The sequence below is a fragment of the Cydia strobilella genome, chromosome 17 (genome assembly GCF_947568885.1).
Source record: "Cydia strobilella chromosome 17, ilCydStro3.1, whole genome shotgun sequence".
Classification (NCBI taxonomy): Eukaryota; Metazoa; Arthropoda; class Insecta; order Lepidoptera; family Tortricidae; genus Cydia; species Cydia strobilella.
The window spans coordinates 14,341,599-14,355,613 of record NC_086057.1 but is presented as its reverse complement, the minus strand read 5'-3'; the positions used below and the strand labels follow the sequence as shown (position 1 = coordinate 14,355,613).

The window sequence follows — 14,015 nt, the reverse complement described above, 5'->3', positions numbered from 1 at the left end:
TTCTCCTACTTAAGAGCTTATTACACTATCCTAATTTAGTGACTAATAAGAGGGGCGCCGCTATACGTGAAAAACGATAGGATGTATCTCTTATCGCGTCTCACGTATAGCGGCGTCCCTCTTGTTAGTCACTGCCTTTATAGCCAAAGCAATTTCTAAACGCACTTTCTCGTGTCGTCTTTCTGTCACTGTCAAGTTACGAATTATGACTTTTGTCGTTTATTTGTCAAAAGCAGTCAGTTGTCAGTTACTCAGTACACAGTACAGTTCAGTGAACGAACACAAAATGTCCTGCAATGCAGTGGCCAGGAAACAGGATCTGCCTCCTCCAGGGGGCTACAAGCCCATCCCCTTCAAGAGGATCCCGGCTAAGCAATTCTTCAGCGGTCAGTTCTCGTAATCTTTCATTGTTTTGGTCAATAAAACGTATTATGTAACTTAGTCGAGGTTAGATCAGTTTGTTATTTTGGTCTATTTATCGGATAAATAAGGATAGTTTAAGTAATATCAGCAATAAATACTCACATAAGTTTTAAACTACTGTAATATTAGAAACATTAAAAATTACTTATTGTAAAAATAGAAAAGTTATGAGCATCTACACTAGGCCTGCCAGTCACTTTAACTTGTTATTGTGATTTTCTTACTTATTATTCTAACCTCGCCCTACTTTTGTGTCCTAATTCTGAATGATTATACAAAGTAAAAACGTTGGCGAGTTTCTGTTAATATAAGCCACGAAAATATATACAGAATACTATAAATCAATATTTTGTCCCTTTTTAAGTATTTCATGTTCTATCAGATATACCTTGAAAAAGTAATATAGTATGTTTCATATTGTACATTTTACCAACCTAATTTCTTGTGTAATTGTTAAAATCATCTGCCTTTGAAGTATTGATTTTATCTTATTTATTTTGCATTAAACATTAACAGGTACAAGGTCTTAAACTTCTTAAAGCATTCTTATAGTAATAGTAGCTTTACTTTTGAAAGTACAGTAGAGCTTTGGTCAGGGGTCGGAAACCGGTATTTGCTCCATACAAAAATACCGGTATTATTACGTTCTTTTGTTTATAATTTCATTTTTAATGGGACGTTTTAATAATGCAATATTGTTTCCTAAATACATGATTCAGTCCTACGTAATGAGCATAAAAAAATTCAAAATATTGGGCTAATTCGGGGTTTTTAAAAAATACCGGTTCCGAGCCCTGGCTTTGGTACAGTCAAGGTAATAAATATATATACATTCCCAAAGTTTCAAAAATATGTGTATACTCTTATATACCTTTCACAATAAAGTTGTGTTCACATATTTTTGAGGCATTTGTCTGAATCAATATTTTTGCCTTCCACTGTGTACAGTAGGACCTTTACTAATCCAATGATCCCTGTAGTCCGAACTTGATGCTTAATGCATGTGCACTACCTTGGATAGTCACTAAATTTATTTCCCCGCAAAGAGTTCCTTTGAAATTAAGTGCAAAAATGGTAAGAACTTAACAGATTTTTTAGTGCTACAAATGGGGTTGGCCGGTCGAAATAATTAGCAGATGGCACCAGCATAGCTTGCCCTGTCAATCCCTAGAATTGTGTCAAACTTTTGTTTTTTTAATGCCCTGGTTTTTTAAGCCAAATCTCATAGAAAAAGGGGCAAGCTATGATGGCGCCATGTCTGCAAACCTTTGACAGCTGCCAACCCCATTGAGTGATTTTCATAAGAAAAAAAATTTGGAGACCTCTATAATCCTTTAACATTTTGTTTTTGCATGCCCATAGCAAGGTCCTTTTGTATATGTGGTATTTTCTATAAAAAGGGACCTTATTGTCGATAGCGCTTACGCCATTATTAACGATGCTCCGATATAAATACAATGCCGCGCGACGCTGTACGGCGTAAGCGCCATCGACAATAAGGTCCCTTTTCATAGAAAATGCTCCATATTCTTTACTTGTTATTGGCCCCAATGCACTTGATTCTGTGCCACTTTGTGGTTAGTTATAGGTATACAGAATTATGTTAAGGGGTCTAACAATGAAAAATGTGTAAATGATGTACCTACCATACAAACAATGATTACTTAAAGGCTTGGTCAATTTTATAGTTATGAAAAATATTATGTTGTATACATCAACTCGTGTCATTTACGAAAAAAAAAAGAAATTGCTATTAAAACATTTCAGGATATGCTATGTTTGCTGGCTTCATCGGCATGACCACCGGCGCCCTCTACCTGCACTACCTGAACTACAAGTGGGTGAAGAAGCACGAGATCGAGATGCGCTCAGCGAAGATGGCCATCTACCCGATGCTGCTCGCTGAGCGTGACCGCGAGTACTTGAAGCAGCTGCGCAGGAACAGGGACGCTGAGGCGGAGCTGATGAAAGATGTGCCTGGATGGGAGGTTAGTGACCTTGCCTAAGCTTTTCTAAATAATATTTTCAACTGCAGATTGAATTATTGAATAGCTATTAACCCTTCGAATGCCTTTTCCCGTATACGTCACAGCCAATTTGAACTTTAATATACAATTTCAAGGTTATTATTTCAGTAGCAAATTTTTGACACGGGCGTTCGAGGGGTTAATCCTATAAGAAGAATAGATGGAGGTAAATGGATGCAAACAGCAAAAAAAAGGAAAGTGGAAAACTATGGAGGAAGCCTACGTCAAAGTCATGAAACCAAATTAATATATACTACGTACTCCAAACTTCAATAATAAAGGCTATTTACATTAATCCAGTTGTAATGTAATCTTTGACCTAAATATCTCAACAAATTACCTTTCTAAGAAGCGATTACAAATAAAATAGGATATACTTCTTCTTCTTTTAAAATTATGGCTTCAGCCCAGTGGGACTATTTCGCCAGTATCAAGGTATTGAGAGGTTTACAAACGACAAAAATTGTACGGTTGTACAAGACAGTGTACGGTGATTTGTTAGCTCTTGTAAATCGATAGCTAGACTTTACAAGAAGCACGTGGACTACCGGCCGTTGACTCCAAGATGGTGGTTAAACGCGCTTCAAAATTAATTCTCCATTCACTGCACACTACCACATTAGTTTACTGTTTAATAAGCTATCGATATTACACTTTAAACAATATTAATAAGCAAAAAACAAAGTAATTAATCACGATGCTAACTATCAAGATGGCGCTCGAACCGGAAGTCAAATAGGATATAAATCACATTAATTTTTAACTTGACTGTCATTGTCCATAATGCCAACATCATCATAAGTACAAGATAGAAAAAATATAAACCTTACTCGTCTTCGGTTACGGCGATAGTTACCCATGAAATAAAACTATGAAAACGGATTATATCGCGTATCGCGTTTAATATACGCGATATAATCCGCTTTAAATAAAATAAAATAAATAAAATAAATTGATTTTATTTCAGGCAAGCACCCATATAAAACACAGAATTACCCAGAATTATTATTATTACACAGAATGTATTATTATTTTCATAGTATTATTTCTTACTCAAAATCTTCATGTGTATTGATTGTGTACACATAAGCATTATTGGCAATATGAACATGACAACTCACAATGCCTAAAGACTCTCTCTAGTGCTCTAGGCTAGGACTTAAAGAATTTCTTTTGAACATTTTTGACATGTAAATCATATCAATAACATACATGCCCTTGTCCAGGTCGGCACTTACTACGGCGAGAAGGTGTACAAGCTTCTGCCCCCGGACACGCTTGTAGAACCCATCTTCCATGAGTACTACGCCCACACTGACCCCATCGCTTGGTACCAGCGCGCCTACATCAAGCTAATGAGCTAAGCGGACCACTGTTCACATATTTGGGGGCTTTGGACTGAAAATATGTGCCATTCTCAACCAAAAGGGTACTTATTGTCGGTTCACAATAAGCCGGTATTTCCATTAGATTCAATTTGAAATCAACCTTATCGACAATGTGGTACCTTTTGGTTGAAAACGTCGCATATGTTAGCTTTTAAGATCTGTTTTTATATCCCAGACACTAAAATGAGGTGTATTCACATTTGTCCCGGACGAGGATGGGAATAGGTTCATATGAATCATTCCCATTTGTCCTTGCCTCATGTGGGTGTCAGCGAGGACAAATACATGACAAATGACAGTTTTTTTTAATACCACATTAGTGACAAACAAGCAAAGACCTGATGATAAAGATCGCCGTGGCCTATAAACTTTTGCAATTTCCTGACACATGCGCGTTGTCAACCCTTTTTTGAAGTCATGTCCCTCGAGAAAACCTCGGCATGGAGCTCATTCCACAGCCTGAGCGTCCGCGGAATGAAATTCCCAATCTGTCATGTCAAAAGTATACCATTTGTACAAAACATAATCAAACTATGGGTTTAGTCTTTGGGATATTAAAAACGGAGCTTAATAACATAACTATTCTAAATATATGTAATTAATCATGGTCCATGTTATATCAGAGAAAGTAATGGAGTTAGTTCAAATGGATGAGGATGTAAATTGACTGCCACTGATTTCCGTTTGTAAAACTATTTTATTTTAGCTGTTAATTTACAAATAAATCAATATAAGCAGTCTTTTGAAGTTTTTTTTTGTGTATAAGATTTAATAAAAAGATTTGGAAATAAAAAGTTTCTTCTCTCAACCTAAAAGTTAAGGCAATTACAAGTAAAACATGAGGTTTTTCAAAAAATCTTTATTTTATTAACTGGTATAAAGTAAAAAAAAATCTTAACAAATAATCACTTTACAGACTTCTTTGTAACAAATTAATTTAATATGAGTAAGGCCCACTTGCACTATTCCACTATCCTGGGGTTAACCTGGAGTTACCATGGTTACCAGTACAATTTGACACTGTGTTAACACGGTTTAACCGCTTAACCTCGGGGTATTGGGATGGTGCAAGTGGGCCTAAACATAAGAAATATGTCATTTTGTCAATATAAATGCGCCACCTTCACCAAAACTTATAATTATAACTCTTGCAACATAACTTAATTGCCATATATTATTATGCCATTTAATCCTTATGGTGCTCCCACATTGGCTGTTATATGTTATACAACATCGTGTGACAGGGATAGCATGATAGTGTTTTATTATGTTGTCCCTGTCACACCATGTTGTATAACAGATTAACATTCCAATGTGGAAGGACCATTAGGTTTTGCTTAGACAAGTTTTATACATTTGATTTTCTACGTTGTTGTAATAAACATTAATATAGACTAGCCCACCCCCACCCCCATGTCACGCAAAATAGGCGCCAGTCGTCGAGTTGCGGAAAATCGCCCGAACTACAATACAATACAAGCGTCATATGATTGGGCGGTTATTTTAAATATTGACTATATATTTACTAGCGACCCGCCCCGGCTTCGGACGGGTTAACAAATTCATTGATACGTGAAAACCGCATGAAAATCTGTTCAGTAGTTTTTGAGTTTATCACGAACATACAGACAGACAGTCGCGGCGGGGGACTTCGTTTTATAAGGTGTAGTGATTTTAAGGTAGAATATCAAGTGTATAAAAGTTTTAAAACCACATGTCAAGCACAAATTACTTTGACCTACGCGTTGTTTGTATTTTATTTTAACCTTACTATTATATTAAATCATTTTACGGTTTAGACTCACTTGTTTTAGTCACTCGCGCGACATGTTTCGGAGAGCCTAGGTCTCCTTTCTCAAGCACTAATAGTGCAAGCAGCGTTCACGACGACCGTGTATTGCGTACTGCCGCGCGCCGAGAAAGCCGGTTAGGGGAGATCTTGCGCTATCGTTGTAGGCGGGCACAGTGGTGTGTTTGGGTTTGGGTCAACTAACACTTGTAGCGCCACACAGCACGAACTCACTAAACCAAGCGAGCGAGTGACTAAAACAAGTGAGTCTAAACCGTAAAATGATTTAATGTTAGTATGTCTCACAACAGTTTAAATTCTTACCATAATATTTTGAATTTTGTACATTTAAACAGTACAGCTGTACGCTGAACCAAAGTTTTGAAGCAAAATATAGTAATTAAGCGTGGTTTCTTATCCGTTTATCTTATCACATACAACACAAGTCTTAACAAAACTTCCGTGAGACACAGACATATTAAATATATTAATAACGGGTCACTCACGTGTTTTAAGTCGAAAACGCTCGACATGTCATCGGGCGCGGAGGGCTGCGGCCCGCAGTCTGCGCCGGTCCGTCACCGTCGACGCAAGCTCCTGATGACGCTCCTCGGTACGGAGTGAAACATGTCGAGCGTTTTCGACTTAAAACACGTGAGTGACCCGTTATTAATATATTTAACACAAGTCTTATTCATTAACCTTTTGGACGCCAATGACCGATATATCGGCACCGCAGGTCCAACGCCAAATGATCAATCCGACACAGACCATAGAGCAACATAGACCTACGTGCATGTGCATAAAGTTCAATTTCAGTTTTGACACTTCGGACGTGGTGTCCGAGTGACAGTTTCTGTATTTGACACGGAGTCGAAAAGGTTAAAGGCAGGACTAGAAACAGTCCAGGGTACCCAACTAAGGTGAAACCTAGATATGTACTAAAATTAAATGAACCGAATTCCCGTACATCTACTTTAAACTACACACTGATTCTACTTGACTAAACATTGCATATCCCACTAAGTACACTACATTTACTACAACAAGCAATATTAAATCTGTATGTTGTCTCTATGTTGCGCGCGGTTGTTTTATGCGATAAACGCAGCAGCGTTGAACCAAAGAGAATTAAGAAGACATAGAGTACTCACTCCATACATCGGTTTTGTAACCAAAAAGACTATTATTTTCGTAGTCTACATCTAGCGGTAAGTAGCGGAACTATCAGTACTGCTACTCGATACGATGTCACATGTGTCGCGAGTGACGAAAAGTGTATTGCTCAACAATTTATAACTAACTAGCGACCCGCCCGGCTTCGCACGGGTAGTTCAACAAATTTCTTCTACAACAAGAACTTCTTCCTCAAGAATCACTCTAATGAAAGGTGAAAACCGCGTGAAAATCCTTTCAGTAGTTTTTGAGTTTATCGCGAACATACAGACAGACAGACGTGGTGTGGGACTTTGTTTTTACACGACTGCCCAAAAAAAGGAGTATATTGTTTTATAATATGTATTGATATTATAAGCAGAAGGAGTTGAAAATAGAGTTCCGGTTATAGTATTAGCTGAAAATCGTTGAGCATTTGAATTTCCGTCCGTCCGCTACGTGACGCTAGATGTAGACTACGAAAATAATAGTCGTTTTGGTACAAAAGTGACATATGGAGTAAGCACTCGTATGTCTTCTTAAATCTCTTTGGTTGAACGCATGCGTCCACGAAATGACAATGCGCTTAAGTCTAATAGTTCGGACTACATTACTTTAAAGCAAGAGTGAATAGGCTGTTACTTAACCGGTGAGCTCCATCTTAGGCCCTGTCTTCACTTTCTATCAGGTGTGACTAGGGCCAATCGCCGATCAGTTTATAATAAAAATAAATTAGTAATTTAGTCGAGTGGCGAGTATTTGTGACTTTGCATGCCTAAAGGGTCCTTATGCCCCTTATGCTCCATGTGCAGCATATACCCTATAGCTATTATATTTCGAATTATTTTATACTCCAAATGTAGGACTTAGTTGTGTTTTTAACGCCTTCGATTAGGTTGGGTTGCCCAATTAGAAATAAAATAATTAACAATAACGAAAAAATACCGGTTTCGTTCCCATACAAAAAATACCGGTATCCGATCCCTGTCTGGGACTCCTGATGATTCTCTTACCTCATCAGAATTCTTATACTGTTTCTCTTACCCCAATCAACATAAATTATGTTTCTCTTAGTCCACATGACCTTATGAACCTTACTAGTTTAAATTACATTTATCTTCAATTCCCAAAAAATGACAAACATCACGATAAAATGCCATCGTTATTTTAGTACAGACAACGTCCATACCAGTTATATGTGCTATCCAAAGAACAGTGCACAATTTCACCAAATCTGACGCAGCCTTACCTAAGGCGTTATACTATTTAGACTTCTTTATAACAACTTTAGGTTTTAGCTTGACTGTTCTTAACTTATGCATATGGCTCATAACGAAGTATAAGCCAGGGCACATAAGAAGTAATAAATATACTCGTAAGGCAGTTGGCATGTGGAAAGCGAAGTTCCAAGCGTTGGGTAGAGAAATTGTGAATTTTAAAGTTTCCTCGAAGTAAGGTATGTTTCTGATGAGGATGATGGCTTCACAGAAGACCCCTATGGGGTAGAGAGGGATCCACATGGTGTAGCGGAGCCAAGTGAGGATGTAAATCTCTTTTTTGTAGAGTTGAGTTATGTAGTATGGGTACCTGGAAGAAAAAGGAGAATTATTAGAAATGACGCGCCGAAGCGAAATTAAAATGGGTCACAAAGATTACTCACATGTTTCGACAGGAACACGCGTTGGCGGACCGAAGCAGATTTGCTCGAGGGTTGTTGTGCAGCGAAACATGTAGAGCAATCTTCGACTTAAACTACGTTAGTGATCCGTTTTAATATATTTATATTATCCGCGTGTCTCACGGGAGTTTTGTTATTAAGTATAAGTTTTTAAAACCATTTATAAAGTTGCGTTTTAGCTTTTTCGTGACGAAATAAGACAAACTGGCCTAACACACCTCCCTGTGGGATCCCGCTTTTAATGTAAGGTTTTATGTATCAAACGCCTCTAATAGTTCCCGGGTACTTGTTGTGTAAGCTTACCTGACAACCTCTATGAGACTCCATACTATGAATAGGTAGAAAACGACGGGTTTCGTCTGCATGCGAGGCTCTGCTTCGATCATGGCAAACAGGACCATGGCGCGGCCACTCACTTGGAGGAAGGGGACTAAAACGCCTCCCTGGAAGCAATTGTTGCTATTAAATTAAGTTAAAGAGAAAATCGGCATACGTTAAAATAAAAAAACCGGCCAAGTGCGAGTCGGACTCGTGTACCGAGGGTTCCGTACTTTTTAGTATTTGTTGTTATAGCGGCAACAGAAATACATCATCTGTGAAAATTTCAACTGTCTAGCTATCACGGTTCATGAGATACAGCCTGGTGACAGACAGACAGACGGACAGCGGAGTCTTAGTAATAGGGTCCCGTTTTTACCCTTTGGATACGGAACCCTAAAAACGACGGCAGTCCTTTTCAGATACTTGCTGAGATACTTTTAACGAACCCAGGCAAACTGAATTTGCGTTGTTTTACTGCAGAATACTTACAGATACCTCCAGTCTTCATCACCAGGGAAAGAAAGAGAGAGTTACACCGAGATTAGGCTAATAAGTCATAAGTCAATATTGCAATCAACAGTGTTGGTCGTTGATATACGAGAAACCGAATTGGAACAGGAAGAGTAGCGGGCCTAGTACATCTCCTTGTGGCATCCCGCTTGTAATGTGAGGATTTACTAGTCAAAAGCCTATGACAATTCCACAGTACCTTAGTATATCCGAACATGGGATGCATGACTTCTAGGTACTGCATTAGTTGAAGAAACTTCATGGCGGGCCCCACGTGCTCATAAGTATCGGCGATTGAGAGCCCTTCAAGCTTCATGTAGCGGACCGCCATGACCGCTAGTACGTAGGAGAAGCCCACGAATTGGAACAGGTTGTAGAGGATGAGATATACTTTCTTGTAGTCTTCTGAAATATAATATTATTATTAACAAACACGGGACTTAATGTCGTGTAAATAAGATTGAAAATACAACAATAGTGTGATGTGACGTTCTAGAAAGTAGTTGTTAAACAAGATCAAATACTACGCCAGTAAAAACTCGTCCAGCAAAATATTTCTCCGGAACCATGTATGTCGCCTTCAAATTGTCGGAGATACATTTTATGCTGATTTACGTGGAAATACGTAAGAAATACGTGGAAAGTAAGACCCAGGCCAAAAAACTAGTGGCATGTTCTAGAGCTTCATTTCGAGAAGATTTTTATAAACGTTTGGAGAATGCAACAAATGATAAAGATATTTTCAAATTATCCAAGTATAGAAATAATCAAAGTAAAGACATAAAATCAAATAAATACATAAAAGATAAAGACGGTAGACTTATAACCAAAGATAAAGAAATAAACATACGCTGGCAAGAATACTATTCCACCTTATTGAACGAGGAGTTTCCACGAGAAAGGATGTCAGAGTCCATGAATTACATTGCTGGCCCAATTGAGGCGATAACACCCCAGGAGGTAAAATATGCTATCAGAAGAGCGAAAAACAATAAATCGATGGGACCAGATGAAATTCCGACAGAACTCTGGAAAAAACTTGGTGATACAGGTGTAATCTGGCTGGCAAACTTCTTCACAACTATCATAGAAAGCGGTAGAATGCCGAATATGTGGAGAAGCAGTGAGATAATTCCCTTTTACAAAAACAAAGGAGACGCTGCCGATTGCGGAAACTATAGAGCCATAAAGTTAACCTCACATACGTTAAAAATTTGGGAAACTCTTATTGTTAATAAATTAAATCACTTGATTGCATTAACACCAAACCAATGTGGCTTTACTAGGGGCATGGGGACTATAGATGCCATCCACTCCATCAAAATGCTTTTACAGAAGTACAAATCTCTCAAAAAGGATCTACATCTCAGCTTTTTAGACCTGGAAAAAGCTTTCGATCGTATACCGAGAGACCTGATATGGGCAGCACTAAGAGAACAATCTGTACCTAAACAGTACATTGATCTAATAAAAGATATGTACCACGACGTTACCACAAGAGTGCGCAGCCCCGCAGGCTTGAGCCAAGCTTTTCAGGTTAAGGTAGGAGTGCATCAGGGTTCAACCATGAGTCCACTTCTGTTCAATACTGTCATGAACTTTGTCAGCGAAGATCTGCAGCGACCAGCTCCTTGGACATTATTATACGCTGATGACATAGTGCTCGTATCGGAGACCTTTGATGACCTACAAGATCAGCTGACCCAGTGGTGCAACCGGCTCGAAAGTAAGGGAATCAGAATAAGCCGCAAGAAAACCGAGTACATGTGCTGCAATCTCTCTGGCTCATCTGTGGATAGACCATCACCACTAGTAGATAATGTCCCCATCAATAAAGTTACCAAATTCAAATACCTTGGATCGATAATAACAAGTGACTTGAACACCCAGGCAGACATAGAAAACAGGATCCAGGCAGGTTGGCAAAAATGGAGAGCGTTAACAGGGGTGCTGTGTGATGCTCGAATGCCGACCCAAGTAAAAGGTAACGTCTACAAAAGAGCTGTACGTCCGGCGCTTCTGTATGGTGCAGAATGCTGGCCAATGCGTAAGGAGGAAGAGCACGTAATGCACTGCACAGAAATGCGCATGCTCAGATGGGCAGGAGGAGTGACGCTGATGGACAGGGTCCGGAATAACCATATCCGTGGAACATTCAAGGTTGCACCTATTGCCGAAAAAATGTGCGAGAGCCGACTGCATTGGTTCGGCCACGTGATGCGAAGAGACGACCACCACATGACTAAGAGAGCCCTAAATGACATTCCTGAAAGTAGAAGGGGCAGAGGCCGCCCCCCTACGACATGGATGAGCACAGTGTCGAAAGATTTGAGGACGATAGGCGCAAGCCCTGACATGACGCAAAACAGAGAAGAATGGCGCAAAATGATACGGAGAGCCGACCCCAAACCCTAGGACATGGGACAAAGGCTAAGATGATGATGATGACATTTTATGCTGATTTATTATATAAGCGATTAAATTCCGTTTCAGATGAAGTAAAATTTTTAGTCATTCATAATTGCTACGTGCGTATAATGTGTAAAAACCGTAAAAGTTAAATTTTTACAAATAATTTTCAGTTTCTCTTTCATTCTCTAGTTTTCTGCTAAGTTGAAACTACATATCTATGTGCTAGTCGCGGAAAGTTTCCAAAAAGCTGAAAAATTGCCCGAAAATTCTGGAAAATTTCACAGAAAAGAATGGCAACTAGATATATATGAAATTTCGCAAATTGGATACTTTCCGGCAGCACATCAGTAGTTAAAAGTTTCAACTTGAAACCGTCAGATGTCAGTCGTAATAATTAGTGCTTACCTTTCCTATAGCCAAATTCCTCTTTTTGCAGCTTATCATACATCCCGGGGTAGTCCTTCATGACGTCACGGGTCTCATCCTCGCTGTCCAATCCATCCTCAGTCTTCCATAGGTCGAAGTTTATCTGCAAATAAGTTTTTTTGTCGAAATAAGTGTGTACTTTCGTGTACTAATACGGTCAAAATTTTAACCTTTCGTAAAGTTTGTATGACCTATCAATCACCTACAAATTTTCATACCACTCCTGTACTATATAAGACTATAGCTATACAATAGACCGCGAGCCAGGAACAGATTTCCATGACCAATCGCCTTCCGGGCGATAACTCGTAAAGTGCTTAACAGCTATATGTATGACGAACCCTCGTGGACGACAGCTGCCGCAGCCACACGTAAAAAAAAATTTGTCATCGCCTCCCGTCTGATACTTTGTCAGATGATAGTTTAGATGCTATTGTGAATTAAAAAATCGTCAGCCGGTTGTATCGCATTAGATAGAACGTCAGCTGGTCGCTTGAACATGTAAAAAATAAGCGCTTTACCTTTTTATGATAGTAATGTAATACCAATTACAAAATTTGTATGGCAACATTCAAAATCGTTTACACGGAGTCTATGCGGTAAAACCGTCTAGCCGTGTGAATGATTTTAAACGTTGCCATACAAATTTTGCTATCACTACGGTATTCGATAAAATCCCGTAGTGATAGCAAAATTTGTATGGCAGGTTTGTATGTTTAATTAAGGTTTTGTTTGGAGTCTGACTTGCAAACTGCAAATATAGTCTGATTCCCATGTGACATTTTTCAAGGTATTTGCTCTTGATTCAGATGTTTAAAAATTAAATATAAAAACTAAAATTTTGCGTTAGCCCCCTCTTATGGCCTCGTAGGTCAGGTTCTTCTCTCACTACACACATTTGTGTCTATGCTAATTCTTGGGATTACTTACCAAGCGGACCGGCACGAAGGGTTCCGTACCATTACACAAAAAACGGCAAAAGAAACATGTTTGTTGTATGGGAGCCCTACTTAGATATTTCTTTTATTCTGTTTTTAGTATTTGTTGCTATAGCGGCAACAGAAATACATCATCTGTGAAAATTTCAACTTTCTAGCTATCACTGTACATGAGATACAGCCTTGTGAGGCTTATGAGGATAAACTTGAAACTATGTTACCTTCACCCAGGCTGGCTTTTGTGGTTGTGCTGTCAGTCGGGGCCACCATGATGGCTTCTCCTTCACCAGAATCACTTCCACGCGGTTGTCGAATATTCGCACTGTCGTTGGGTACTCGCTGTCAGATTCAATCTAGAAAAAACATTACCTAGAGAATTTTTTTAAGTAACTAATTTTTTTTTCTTCATTTAGTGAAAGCTTCAGACAGTGCACACAGAAAACCGCCTGGGTGGTTGGTCTGTGGCGTGGCATATAAGATCAAGACAAGTGCGTTAAAACCTTAAAACAGTCTTTATAAAAATACCGGCACGAAACATCGCTAACCAGAGTAGTGTCATAGTACTAACCGATTTTATGGGAGAGAACAAGTCTAAACTAAACTCATAAAGTGTTTTGCCATGAGCACCTATGCCGTCGGCGGAGAACTTAATCTTGCTTTCCAGAACATTCACATCAGGTTTTACAACATTTTTCAAGTCGATCTTTAAGGAAACCCCTTTCTCGGTTTGCGCCCAATAGACGAACGGGCTGGGTATCACCATTTTGTAGCTCTAATTTAATGCCTAAATTTACTACTTAGCACATAGTATTATACTTTAGAACGAGAAAATTATGGAATATTTTTTAAAGGCCGATTTCTAGGCAACCAAAGTCCGTCTAAGGCGTCAAATATTCGATTATCTACTGTCAATATTTTCTGACATTTCGTTGAAGTTTCGTTCAGAAA

At 38.8% G+C, this 14,015-nt stretch overlaps 2 protein-coding genes and 1 long non-coding RNA gene across 4 annotated transcripts in view; 1 reads left to right on the top strand and 2 right to left on the bottom strand.

Annotated features, from left to right (window-relative positions):
* LOC134748928 (uncharacterized) overlaps positions 1-14,015 on the bottom strand; it is a 448,425-nt gene that overhangs the window by 375,533 nt on the left and 58,877 nt on the right. The gene's annotated exons all lie outside the window — the stretch shown is intronic.
* LOC134748968 (NADH dehydrogenase [ubiquinone] 1 alpha subcomplex subunit 13) lies at positions 228-4,578 on the top strand. Its single transcript, XM_063683834.1, has 3 exons — positions 228-386; positions 2,191-2,411; positions 3,677-4,578. The coding sequence occupies exons 1-3, from the start codon at positions 287-289 to the stop codon at positions 3,812-3,814; spliced, it is 459 nt and encodes a 152-aa protein (XP_063539904.1). The 5' UTR covers positions 228-286; the 3' UTR covers positions 3,815-4,578.
* On the bottom strand, positions 5,635-13,939 carry LOC134748966 (very-long-chain (3R)-3-hydroxyacyl-CoA dehydratase). 2 transcript variants are annotated; one of them, XM_063683833.1, is made up of 6 exons: positions 13,636-13,939; positions 13,289-13,420; positions 12,109-12,232; positions 9,491-9,693; positions 8,764-8,903; positions 5,635-8,369 (listed from the first exon to the last, which is right to left on the bottom strand). In XM_063683833.1, the coding sequence occupies exons 1-6, from the start codon at positions 13,828-13,830 to the stop codon at positions 8,045-8,047; spliced, it is 1,119 nt and encodes a 372-aa protein (XP_063539903.1). In that variant the 5' UTR covers positions 13,831-13,939; the 3' UTR covers positions 5,635-8,044. The 2 variants fall into 2 exon arrangements, with proteins under 2 accessions (XP_063539903.1, XP_063539902.1); XM_063683832.1 differs by having other exon boundaries at positions 5,740-8,369; positions 9,491-9,696; positions 13,636-13,938.